The 13,300-nt window shown below is 30.7% G+C and overlaps 1 protein-coding gene across 1 annotated transcript in view; it reads right to left on the bottom strand.

Moving 5' to 3' along the window:
- Positions 1–143: 143 nt before the first annotated feature.
- LOC122516207 (lachesin-like) overlaps positions 144–13,300 on the bottom strand; it is a 32,458-nt gene continuing 19,301 nt past the window's right edge. Inside the window, exons 5-12 of the mRNA XM_043633842.1 lie at positions 11,612–11,736; positions 8,854–9,039; positions 8,264–8,347; positions 7,634–7,754; positions 3,214–3,345; positions 2,379–2,495; positions 1,783–1,953; positions 144–1,103 (exon numbers count right to left, since the gene is read on the bottom strand). Of these exons, the coding sequence (XP_043489777.1) occupies positions 691–1,103; positions 1,783–1,953; positions 2,379–2,495; positions 3,214–3,345; positions 7,634–7,754; positions 8,264–8,347; positions 8,854–9,039; positions 11,612–11,736 (1,349 nt within the window). The 3' untranslated portion in view covers positions 144–690. The remainder of the gene's footprint in view (positions 1,104–1,782; positions 1,954–2,378; positions 2,496–3,213; positions 3,346–7,633; positions 7,755–8,263; positions 8,348–8,853; positions 9,040–11,611; positions 11,737–13,300) is intronic.

Below are 13,300 nucleotides of genomic sequence, written 5' to 3'. Positions count from 1 at the left end.
TGTTTAACAATAAAATTAAATTTATTAAATGCTCAGATCTTATTTTAAAAAAACTAATGACCCTACTATAATCTACATATAATATATATATATATATATATCATAATAATTAAAACGAATAAATATTTGAGTTCAAAAGATTATTCGATTATTTAACCTTCTATTTTTAGTGAGAAATGTCGATTTTGTGGAACTCGAATAATGAAAAACGCGAATTTGATATTATGTTACAAGATGAAAACGCGTTTCACATATGTACCTTTACTTATGCACACATTCGATGGGTTCTTTTTTTTCCCCCATGAATATTAACAAGTTCATCAACTGTCTCTCTCTCTCTCTTTCTTTAATTCTTTTTTTTTTTTAACCCATTATTTTCTCTATAACTTATTTAATTTATACAAATATGGAGGAGCATCTTATATTCATGAAAACAGAATAAAATAATTATCAAGGAAGACAACGACGACGACAATGATGATGATGATGATGATGATGATGATAATGATAATGATGATGATTAATTTTGTTGTTAACGTCTAATAAATAAATTTTTCATTCTTTCTACGATGATTATTAATGTCGGATATACATATGCAAATATGTGTGCAGCGTTGAATAAATGATTAAATTCAACGATCAGCTGATAACTTTAGTCCGATTTTTAGGATTTTGATAATCATATAGTCATCACTGTGACAACCGTGTCATAGTGATCGTGAACGATGATGACGATGATAATAATGATGGAGTTGTTGATGATAATAACGAGGATGATGAGGACGATAATAATAATAATGATAATAATGATAATAATAAAAGTAAAGTGTTATGGTTGATGGTAAAATCGGTGGCATAGGAGGATACGTTTACGGTTGGCCGATTTTTGCCAATTTTGATGGAGGTAGGTAACTCCGTAGCTAAAGTTGGTGGTAGTCGTGCATGATGGTTCGAACCATGAAAAAGAGAAATTTCCATATGAGCAGAATTGTTTTCCGTCTTATCCATCTCCCCTTGACCATAAAGGATCCGATTATTATTATTATCATCGTCGTATATGGAAGACCAAGTAGCCAGATCCGTTTTAGCTGGTCCTGGTATTTCTGTAATTGAATTGACAGTAACATAACGACGGTAATATAAATAAATAAATAAATGCAACGATAAAACGATATGGTGATATTAAAAAACAAATTCTTAGCAAAATAAATCAAATAAAGTAAATATGCAGTTGAAATGATATTGGCTTTTTTATCAGACGAATCGTTTTGAAAAAATTATTTTGTCGTCAATAACGATAAAAAGAAATTAATAAACGAATGAATGAATAAATAAATGTACGAATACAACGATAGGACGATTATAAATAAAATAAAATAAAATAAAATAAAATAAAATAAAATAAATGTGAAGTAAGAAGACATTTGTTAAGAAATAAATCGTTCTGAAAGATTATTGTGTCCATAGAAAATGTTAGGAAAGAAGAAAAGAAAGGAAAGAAAGAAAGAAAGAAAGAAATAAATGAAGGAAAGGGAAAGTTAGAAAGAAATGAAGAAATAAATAAAGGAAGAAGAAAGGAGACATATCGTTTTCAATACATTGCTCCATTATTCTTCTTTCCTTCCTCATTCTCATTTTCTTCTTCTTCTTCTTCTTCTTCTTCTACTTCTTCTTTTACCCTTTTCTATTCCTTATCTATTTTCTCTCCCTTTCTTCTATTCCTTTTCTTCTTCTTTATTTCTTTTTTAGTATTTTCTCGGTGCGTTAAGTTTTTTCACTTACCGTACAAACGAATCGTGCTGTCAACCTCGCCGAGAGAATTTTTCGCTGCACAGTGATATGTTCCAACGTTGTCCTTTTGAAGATTCTTTATCAACAGGGTCATACGTACTTCGAACGGTGACTTTTCGTACATCTCGACTACGTGTTGCGTACTGGTTATTAACATCGTTCCTTTTTTTGCAAAAACGGAAAGTGACGGATACAACATTTGTTTATATTAAAAATCATCTTTTCATCATATCGAATATGATTTTTCTTTTTTTTTTTTTTTTTTTCAAGGTTAGATCAAAATCAAACGTAGCAGTATTAATAATTATTATTTAAAAAAAATTCATTTCTTTTATCCGACATTTTTAATATTAATTATTTTCTTTTTTTCATATATCGATAATTTTTGTTTTCTTTTTAACATGATTCTAAATATTAAAATATAGAATTAATGTTTCCATTTGTATTATTCTTTTGCCAATGATTCTTCCTATTATTGCTTAAAAATTTTATATTACATTTTTCCTGATGTTATATTATAATTTTGAAAGATATGATTGAATACTACAATCAATGAAAAAGACATCTTTTGAAACATGTTTATATACCTTCCTTTACCCAATAATTAATCGACATCGGAGCTGCTTCGACGTAACATTCTAAGACCACGTCTGTACCTAAAGGTGCTCCAACAAGTTGATTAGGTACATGAATAGCAGGTGGAACTGAAAAGAAATATCAATATATATAATTAAAATGAATTATTTAATGAAAATATTATCAAATTATTAACACATTCTCTGCCGACAATTTTCTTCCCGTTTCTAATATCGAGTAGTAGAAAAAAATGAAATTCTGAAGCTTGTTACTGCAAACTTCTATCGTTAAAGCAAGGATTAAAATTATAAAATTTGTTTTGAAATTTCAATGTTGCAATTATATAAAAAATGCCGAAAAATTCGTACCGAAACTGGTTCTCGCCGGGTTTATTAATCCTTGTTCAAACATATTTGCAAGTAGATGTTGCATAAGTTGTTTACAGAATCTGCTGCCATGATTAGAAATTGTTTATCGTTAATTGTTGCGTTGCAAATATGGTCGAAATTTTAAAAAAGTGTGAATTTTTGAAACTGATTTTCTTAAAAACCTACAGCTGATAGAAAAATCGGTTTTCATATTTGAAAAATCAGCGCACTAAATATTCAGAAACAAAAATTGCAGGACGTGTTGAGATAATTTTGAATATGAACCAATTATTATCAAATCGATCGAATTTATTCTTATTTGAACAAATCATCCCAGCATATCCTTAGAATGTAACAATTTCGTTTTTATTTTTCGTTTTTATAGAATATACGCTGACGCGGTTTGCCTCGGCGAGTAAATAAAAACCTCAGAAAACCTTTATACAGAATTTCATTTAAATTACATTTAATTACTTACAATGAACGTTTAAAGAAAGTCTTTTGCTAATCGTCGGTGGTACACCGTTGCTGGCGATACACAAATAAACGCCCATTTCGGTCCTAGAAATTTTCGTTAATTTTAATTCCTCCCCGGGAATTTCGTCACAAACTGGAAAAGAAAGAAAAGGAAAAAGATGTGTAGTAGAAAAATTAAATAACAAAAAAAATCACACTCGCTCTTTGCGTAGACGTGTATTTTTAAAAAGGAAGAAGAACACAACAAGCAAGAGGATGCAAACGAAAGAAAGAAAAAACAAGAAGGAAGAAGAAGAAGAAGAAGAAGAAGAAGAAGTGGAGGAAGAAAAATGATATAACACTTTGAGAAAGGACAGGTTGTCTTCGCGTTTATCTAAGTGTGTTCGCTTAAATTCGAAAAAGAAAAAGAAAAAGAAGAAGAAAAAGGAAGAAAGAGGGAGGAGGAAGAGGAGGAGGAGGAGCGTTGACTATGAAGTCAACTTAAATGCTTTCCAATTGTTCAGTAGTTCGAAGGGAAACGGTAGGACGGGGAATAGGGGGGGGGTGGTTGGAGAGGAGGGTGCTAGGGAAGGGAGGGAAATGTTGATAGGACGACGGTCATCAAGCAAGAGGGAAAGCGTTAACCGCTAAACCGTGCAAGAGTTTCCTTGATTCACGCCACCGACAACGATGAGAGGACGTTGAGGAGTACGAGGAGGAGGAGGGATGAGAGGAACGAGTATGAGAACGAAGATGAAGAAGGATGAGAAGGAATGGGGCGAGGATGATAAGGCAGATGAGCGGGGCGAGGGAGAGGCATTGGAGGAGGAGGAGAAGGCGGGAGGCGGAGGAGTCGCGAGGTTATGGCTCACTTAAAGCGGCTCGTGTTGTATGCCACACCAAGACGGTTTTAGAATTGGACGTAATCTCAAGTAGAAGACCAAAGTCAGATTTTCAGCTAAATTGAGAAGATCCGCGGCTTGAAATCCGCGACAGCGCTAAGGAGGTGAAGGAGGAGGAGGAGGAGAGAATAGAGAAGGACAGCTCGTAGACGTGAACATTTTCAAGATCTTGCGTGAGTGCTCGAGCAACGTTCTATCCTTCGAAAAGGGGGATGGAAAAAGAGCAAGGACGCGTTACTCTTACGAAACGGCTATGGGGGTGCCGCGTGTTCTCAACATTTTCCCATCTACTCTCTCTCTCTCTTTCTTTTTTTCTTTCTTTCTTTCTTTTTGTTTCATTGATTCTTTTCATAAAACAATATTAGATACTTTTAACAATATAAGACTTTGGTATTGTTTTTTCTTTCTTTTTTTGAAATTACATACACTTACTTTTGGTCTTATTTTATTCCTCGTTAAGATTAATTTTCAATCAACGATTTGTTACTGTAATATTTTACAAATAAGACAAGTGTTACTGTTTTAATTAAGAATTATATATTATATATATGTATATATTTTGGGGGGAGATTCTTGTTTTTGCTGTAGATAAGCAAACGATTACGAATCATTTTCTATTACAAGAAAAATTAAATTATCTTTCTTTTATATTTGCAAAAAAAAGAAGAACAAAATACGATTAAAATAATTTGCACAATTTTGATTTACGCGAATATACATTTATTTATTTACGATCCTCGTTTAGCTATTTTTTTTATTTTTTTTATTTTTCACGCTTATTGTTAGATATAGCACCCTGGAAATGATATGTATTTAAAAAAAAAAGAATAGTCTTAATTATGAGTACAACGTTCGTCTTATTCTTAAGAGGAAGGAGGGTGGGGGGGGAGGTTGGTGGTGATAGGGGTTGGTGTAGGTCAATCGTAAAGATTTAGAAAGGTAAACGTGTTTCGCATAATAATGAGTGAAAAATCAGTGCTATGGTAGTAGTAGCAGTGGTCCGATAGTGGAAACTATACTGAATGGTAGGAAGGGGAATGAAGACGAAGGGTGCGGGGGTGGTACTGCTTTCGTTGCAAGTATAAAAGTGCTCTTGCCATGTGTCGCAATGTCTCGAGTCATATACATCGTGCTGCAACTGTGTCTGATAGTGCAACGGAATTTGCCCGCCATTAGTAACACCATGCCGTTGTGAATACTAAGTACCTCGTTTACATCGGGTTCAAAACCGGAAGGAAGGAAGGAAAGAAAAGGAAAAGGAAAGGGAAAAGGGAAAAGGGAAAAGAAAAGAAAAGAAAAGAAAAGAAAGGAAAGGAAAGGAACGAGAAGAGCTTTGCAGACCGTCAAAAGAAACAGAAAGAGAGAGAAAAGGATTCTTGTTCTCGACAAACAAATATTTTCTCGATCGATCGGTTTAATAAAATAAAACGATAATAATAACAATGAGAGAAAACGTTGACAATCAAATTAGCTTCGATTATATCGTTACAATCGGAAATAATACGATGAACTTTTAAGTTCATCATTTATTTGCAATACTTCGAGAGAGTGCTGGACGAGTGGGTGGATGGGTGGGTGGTTAGTTCGGGGGAGGGTTGTGATGGGTTGTTCAACTGATTCGAAAAATCGATTAATTTCTTTCTACTTTTGTTTGCGTATAATAAAGAGAGGGAAACAAATAAACGGATAAATAACAATTAGTTTTGTACAAAAAGTTCTCGAGGAAGAAGAATAATTGATTTATTAATACTACTTTGAGAAGAAACTTTTAGAATTCACATTCTAGATCATTATATGATAAAAATAGGAGCTTCTTCTTCGTCGTTTTTTTTATTTTTCTTTTGTTTTTTGTGTTCGAATGAACAGAGGCTAAACTTCTTTCGCTTAATAAAAAAATTAAAATACAAAAAAAAAGAGAAAAGGAATGGGGCTTGGGGGTGGGGGGAAGACTGGAAAAAGGAGGAAAATGAAAAAGTTCGTATCGTTTCTTTTTCCTTTTTTTTTGGTTGGTTTCCTCTCCCTCTCTCTCTCTCTTCTCCTGATGTTTTACTTCCTTTTCTTTCTATCTTTTTAGTTCCGGTTAACGTTAAATGGTAAAAGGACGATACATATTTAAAAAAGTACCAGAGGGTGGTTTTAATAGTCGATATAATCCTGATTTGCCATTTTATGAATCTTTAAATAGAAAACTTCTTTCCTATGCGAATATATCGATCGTAATTTCGTTCTCCCTCTCTCTCTCTCTCTCTCACACACACTCGTAGATAATGTAAGTCACGTGCACGTAAATCTCGTATTAATTGTTTCCAACATTGCGTTACCTCGTTTCCTCGTAATATTTCATTCGAAAATATAATGTAATAAATGAAAATAAAAAAGAAAAAGAAATGAAAAAAAAAAGGTTAAAAAGAGAAGTAAGTTTCAATTGAATAAAATTACAAATGTTAATCATCATTCAAATATATATATTGGTAATATCATTTTAATAACATCTAATTATAATCCTGATTATAAGCTAAACGTATATAAAATATAAAATATGTAATATAATAATAATAATAATAATAATAATAATAATAATAATAATAATAATAATAATATAACTCGAACTAATACATTCTGAATGAACGTAAACACGCTCGACTGGTCGATTAAAATCATATAAAATATTTGATATGATATAACTTGTGTAATATATACTTATACATATATATATACTACATATGTGAAGGTGTGAGAGAAAATTCGAGAGTGAACAGAGAGGCGGTGTTTTCTGTCTTGTATAAAAGAAAATAAAGTTAAGAGACGTAAATAACGAGGAGTGGTTAGTATTAGAAATTGTACATCGATATTTCTAGAAATTTTTCTAGAGAATTTTTCTAGAGAATTTTCTTATAACCACCGTTAAGGAAAATGTTAATCTTTATTTTGTCGCATTCCGGTGGTATGAGTATGAGTGTTTAAAGTAACATAAAAAAACTAGACGAGTATTAATTATTAATTTACACGGATTATAGATACCTACGATTTTATTTTATTTCATTATATCAAATTAAACCTTATTACACATTATAAATAATATATACTATTAAACTAGATATTAAATAAATAAATTAAAATATATATATATATATATATATATATATATATATATATATAGAGGTTGGATTGACATATAGGTAAAGTAAAAGCCACAGTGATTTGCCATTCATGAAATCGCTTATTAAGACTCAGTTAGCCTTAGTTGTTAAACTATCGTAGGAAAAATGTTGATATCGGTTGTTTTAGAAAGTTAATTAAATTTTCTTGGTAATTATTCCGTAGGTACTTATAAAACGAAGAGAAGACAGAAAGAGAGAGAAAGAGAAAGAAAGAGAAAGTGAGAGAGAGAGAGAGAGAGAGAGAGAGAAGAGAGAGAGAGAAAGAAAGAGAAAGAGAACATTTGAATATTCACGAGTGGCACGATTGCGTCTGAGGAGAGCACAATATACGTACATTCTACTTTACATGGAGAAACGGTACGAATATATTAAATCTTACCGTGAGACTTCTGGTTCAAAGCACTTCCTGCTGGCTCCCGAATTATAATACCCTTGCTGTCTTCTCTACGCCAGTGAACGCGGGGCGGGGGTACGCCTCTTGCACGGCACGTTAACTTCACCTGTACGTGTTATGAAAGCGGAATTATAAATAGAATAGACTTTTATTGCGTTTGCTAATAGCCTCCTATGTACTACTATCTGGTCATATTCGTTACTTTTGAACCACTCGAAACATTCGAGATACAATTGGAAACAGTATATGAAGGGGGGGGGGTGAGAAGAGGGTGGGGAATGTTAAATAAAAAGAATGATCGAATTTCAAGATTGTTTCAAATCTAAACACTCTAGTAGTAGACTACCTTCCAGTGAGTGATTTTTTTTGTTTCTTTTCAAATGGTTTTCAATACATTAACAATGTACGATTTTTATATATAATTTAACGTGTAATAATTACATTTGTATTAAAATCGTTTACATTTTGTATATGAAATTAATTATGTCACGAGAGTAGGTTTTTATACGTATATATAGGATGTTTCTTTTTGTAAGGTGCTTTACATTTACTATAGTGTGGGATTATTGAATATAGTTATTAGATGGATGTTTGTGTGCAAAGGTGGGTGCTAACCTGACCACCTTCTCCAACATTAACGTCACTGGATGTATCTTCTGATACAAAGTCCGGTGGTACCACGATAGACAACATACCTGTCTGAAACATATATTTTGAAAAATATAGAAAAAAAAAGAGAGAAAGAGAACAAACAAATAAGACAATATATAATAATGATGATGATGATAATAAGCAATATCGATAAAAAGCAACGTTGTTTATTTTTTCGATACTAAAAAATAACTACGCGATACGTCTGACAACGTTACGAGAAAGACTTGATCAAACTTAATTAAGAAATAATAATATTAACAAAAAAAAAAAAAGAATAAATTTCCAATGAACGTCTGTTGAATTCTTTAACAATAGAAAATAAATATTTAACAAATAAAAAATATATCTGGCAACATTAAAAAAAAATAAAAAAGACAGATTGGCCTGCAAGGTTGCAATAGCTAAAAATAGAAAAAAAATAGAAGAAAAATATATGTATAATAATAGAAAAAATAACGAAAAGAAAAATCCAATAAAATATCTAAAAATCAAATGAAAATATTACGATAATATATATCTAACAATAAGATAATAATACTAATATCTCTTACCTGGCTCTTCATGGGATCCGTGTTAATTTGACACATATATAAACCCTCGTCTTCCACTTGGACACCCTTAATATTAAGATTCCACGTGGTATGATCGCTATGAGATACCGATACCCTCTTGTTGTGTGTTATTACGTGCTCGTGAATAGCCTGTATCGCTTTAGTGTCGGCCTTCACCCAGCCTACCTGCCCAAAAATCAGCAGAACGCGAAATTAAAGTTGGAATACCGTGGTAAGACAACCTACGCTTTTATCATCTCTCTATCTCTTTCTCTCTTTCTCTCACTCATTCACTCTTATTTCCAGTCATACCTACAAGATACATGAGAAAGAGAGAGAGACAGAGAGAGAGAGAGAAATAACTTCGTGGTAGATTGTATATACGATGCACATGTATGTATATACTGTGTACGTACACATACACAAATATAGGAGAAAAACGTTTGGTGTATTTCGAAAAATCCTTTTCATTCCTCGCTTAAGCTTTAACATCTCGTCCTTTTGTTTTATCTTTATCGATCGCTCGATTGAAAATTTCTATACGCTCTTTTTCTTTTTTTAATGTATTTTTTTATTTCCTTTTTCTATCGCTCTTTTAAATTTTTTTTTTTTTTGGAAATTTTTCTACTTGTTTTTTTTTATTATTTTATTTTATTTATTTTGTTTTTTTGTTTTGCTTTTCTAAATTTCCTCCTCTCGATTTTTGTTTCTTCCAACACAGATAGATTATTATTATTTTATCGTCTACGTTTACAACGTACGTACACGCGTGTGTGTTAATAACGTAAAGATTTTCTTCCTTTTTTTTTTTCTGTTGTAATCATTATCCACGATCAAATAGGAAGCTCTCGTGATTGATTATACTTGAATAAATAATATCCGTAGGTGTATTATTTTTAATTATGTATTATACTTTTGGAACAATCGTGTTTGAGATATTTCTCTGTTTCGATATAGATGTTATTATAGTTATAGTGCGTTCGTTTTTAAAACTCGTTACTGCGAGAGAGAGAGAGAGAGAGAGAAAAAAAATAATGCAACTTTTCGATTTTAAATAACATCGATTGTGAAAGCAAAAAGCGAAAAGAAAAAAGGAGAAAAAAAAAAAATCAGGAGAAAAAATACGCGTCCATTTGGATAGTAAGATGGGGAGGAAGGTGGTAGGGGGAAGGGGTAGAGGAGGTAGAGGGGAAGTTTAAAACCAATATTTATAAAATTTTATGCTTCATCCTGCCCAAACTCTCTCTCCCAGGTAACCCTATATCATTGAAATGTTAAATGGCACCTGCCAACTTGCGATACATCATTTTAAAAAGGTTATCAAAATTCGCTTCGAACAACGTATAAATAAAACGAAAAAGGAAAAAAGAAAAAAGAAAAAAAAAAAACGCAAATTGAGAATAGATCTGTGGGTTGGAAAGGGTTGAAAACGCACGCGGGTTAGTTGAAAAGTTTGATAACATTGAAATAGGTTTTTAGTTAGAGATTATATTACAAGCAAATATTAATTATTCTTTTTATCGACAGAGTGATATTAAATTACGAATAATCCTTTGACTCAAATATATATATTTAATTAAAATATATCCTGTTGCATTGTAGGCAAGAAATAAAAAAAAAGAAATAAATAAAGAAAGAAAAGAAGGAAGAATCAAAAGAAGAAAGTTTGCTCGAAGGGCAAACGCTTTTTGGATAAAACCTAAGTAGTAGGAGAGCTAAGAGATTTGTCTACCAGGTCCAGGATAATCTTTTTGAGTTAAAGATCCTTTCACTCGTGTAAGAGCGTCAATAACCGGAGCACCAAAGAGGATCAAGGAAAAACGAGTAAAGATCCTTCTCGTTGTTCCGCATATAATTATGCAAAACTAACGTAAATTACATTGAAATACACGCACATACGAGATACTTCCTTCTGGTTTGTTCATTTAAACTAATGAGCCTTTTTAAAGTTCTCTCTCTCTCTCTCTTTCTCTTTATCTTTCCTTCCATATACAATATCTATATAATATATAGAAATATATTTATAGAAGAATTTATTATATCTATAAAATATAATAATTATCAATTATAAATATTATGTATACAAAATAAACAACTTTTTAGATAATATTTAATAAAATTGATTATTTTGAAATAATTAGTAATAATTTTATTTTATCAAAAATAAATATTATTTATAATATAAATATTATATATATATATAAATATTATATATATAAATATTATAATATTAAATATATTTTAAATCTTTGAATAAATATTATTAAACGATATTAAATAAATGAAAATTATATAAATACATAATAAATATATTCAATATATACATATGTAGGTAACGTATATATGTATATTAGAGTATAAGGAGACTTTCTGTTTAACAACCAGAACCTGAACTTTGAGAAGATACTTGTTGTACAGTGTCCTCTTACTCGTGTTTCAAACTGGAGAGACGAACAATATATGGCTCATAATGACAGAGAGTGGAAAGACCAAAATGACTTTGTCGACAATTTTCATACTACATCTATAATAATTATTTTGTAAATAAATCGAAAGGAAAAACAACATTCAAAATAAAACAAAAAAGAAATAAACAAAGTATTTATCTATAAAATAATACGGTTGAATGAGTTGAATTTTTCTTTTTTGTTTTTTTTTTTTTTCTTTAGTGCACAATTTACTTACACCGAAATAAATATTTTTATATATATATATATAAGAGTCTTCTTGTTAGATCAATTTCATGAAAGAAACTTACCCTGTATCCTCCTAAATTTTTGACCAGGCACGTGAAGGTCGCGTCCCTTCCAAGTGGTATCGTTAAATTTTTAATAGGACCAGAAAACTCCGGTTGATAAGCGCCACCTAAATGGAGATGTAAAGGAAAAAAAAAAAAGAAAAAAAAAAGGAAATGAAAATAAATACGACATTCGTATCAAGAAACATCGATGAAGGAACAGGATCGTTTACAGAACTCTCTCTTATACATGTAAATATAAATGTAAAAGATAAATTAAAGGTTTGCGAGTGGTTTTCAAAATGTTTATATGAATATGATTGACTTTTATCAAATATTATTTTAACATATTTAATCCAAACTTTATGTAAATTGATATTGCATTTTTTTTTTTTATCTGATTTGGAATAAGTGTGTGTGTGTGTGTTTATGTGCGAGTGTACGAATGAATTACGAAACGCACATACATATACCATGCAAGATTTATTCACTTGACTGTCAAGTGAATTCGATGGTCTGACTATACGTTCTTTCCTTTTCAATATAGCATTTATATGTATGTATGAATACATATATATATATATATTTATCAACGATTTAAAAGGAACGTTTACGAGAAAATTCCGATTATTTTCTATTTTTTACTACTTCCATCTCTATTTTTCTTTCTCTTTCTTTTTCTTCATTTTATTATGTAAATAATAATTTTACAACAAAATGAAAAATAGTCTAATTAATTTGATAAAATTATTTAACAATTTTATATTTATTCTACACTAATGTCCATTAATGTAAATACTTATCATCGGAATATTGATATATTAAATCAATCATTGTTATCACTTTAAATGACACCTTAATCGTCCGATATAATTTTGTTATATATTCTTTATTTCCAATATCGTTTATTTAATCTATGTATCAAAGAGTTGTTCTTGTCAAATAAATAAAATGAAGTACGATTGACCAATGAAGTATTCAAAGCTTTATTTCAAGATCATGAAAGATTTAGTTAATCAAAAATTCTTCTTCTAATATAAAAATGTTATGATTTAATCATCGTTATGGATTTTGTTGCAGGTATCACATCAATTTAATCGAATATTATTACTTTCTTACTTCTCATATTATCTTAATATTATATTTTTTCCTTCGATTCAAAAATAAATCAATAATAATAATAAATAATAATATAATATATAAATATATTAACAATTATTTTATAATATTTTTTTTTTATTCGATTTGAACATACATTAGATATACTTTTTATTTCTGTCTCTTTTTCTCATCTCTTCGAGATTTTTCCGAAAAATATTTCCTCTCCGGGACGACACTCGAAAAAATCGAATTAAAAGCTTGTAAACAAGAATCAAAAGCGAGCTTTCTTAATTAAAGGGCTCAGAAAGGGCAGGGAAAACAGTGACGCGTAATAAGAAATTCACGAAAATGAAAGAGAGAGAGATAGAGATAGACATAGTTATAAAAAGGGAAAGAGAGGGAGGGAGAGAGAGAGAGAGAAAAGGGAAAGAGAGTTTGACATAGGACGTGATACTTCCTCCGAGAGGACGAGGCTAGGCAAGCTTGACCTATTTACCTCATATAGCACGAGTAATAGGATTGAAAAGTATTATGAGTGAAAGCGACAATAGCCGTGAGATCTTCGAGACTGTTACGCCGAAAAATAAGATAAACTTAAAAAGAGTAAAA

This window comes from Polistes fuscatus, unplaced genomic scaffold (genome assembly GCF_010416935.1).
Source record: "Polistes fuscatus isolate 324 unplaced genomic scaffold, CU_Pfus_HIC Scaffold1, whole genome shotgun sequence".
NCBI classification, from domain to species: Eukaryota; Metazoa; Arthropoda; class Insecta; order Hymenoptera; family Vespidae; genus Polistes; species Polistes fuscatus.
The sequence above is the reverse complement of the archived record's forward strand: the minus strand, read 5'-3'. Positions and strand labels throughout refer to the sequence as shown.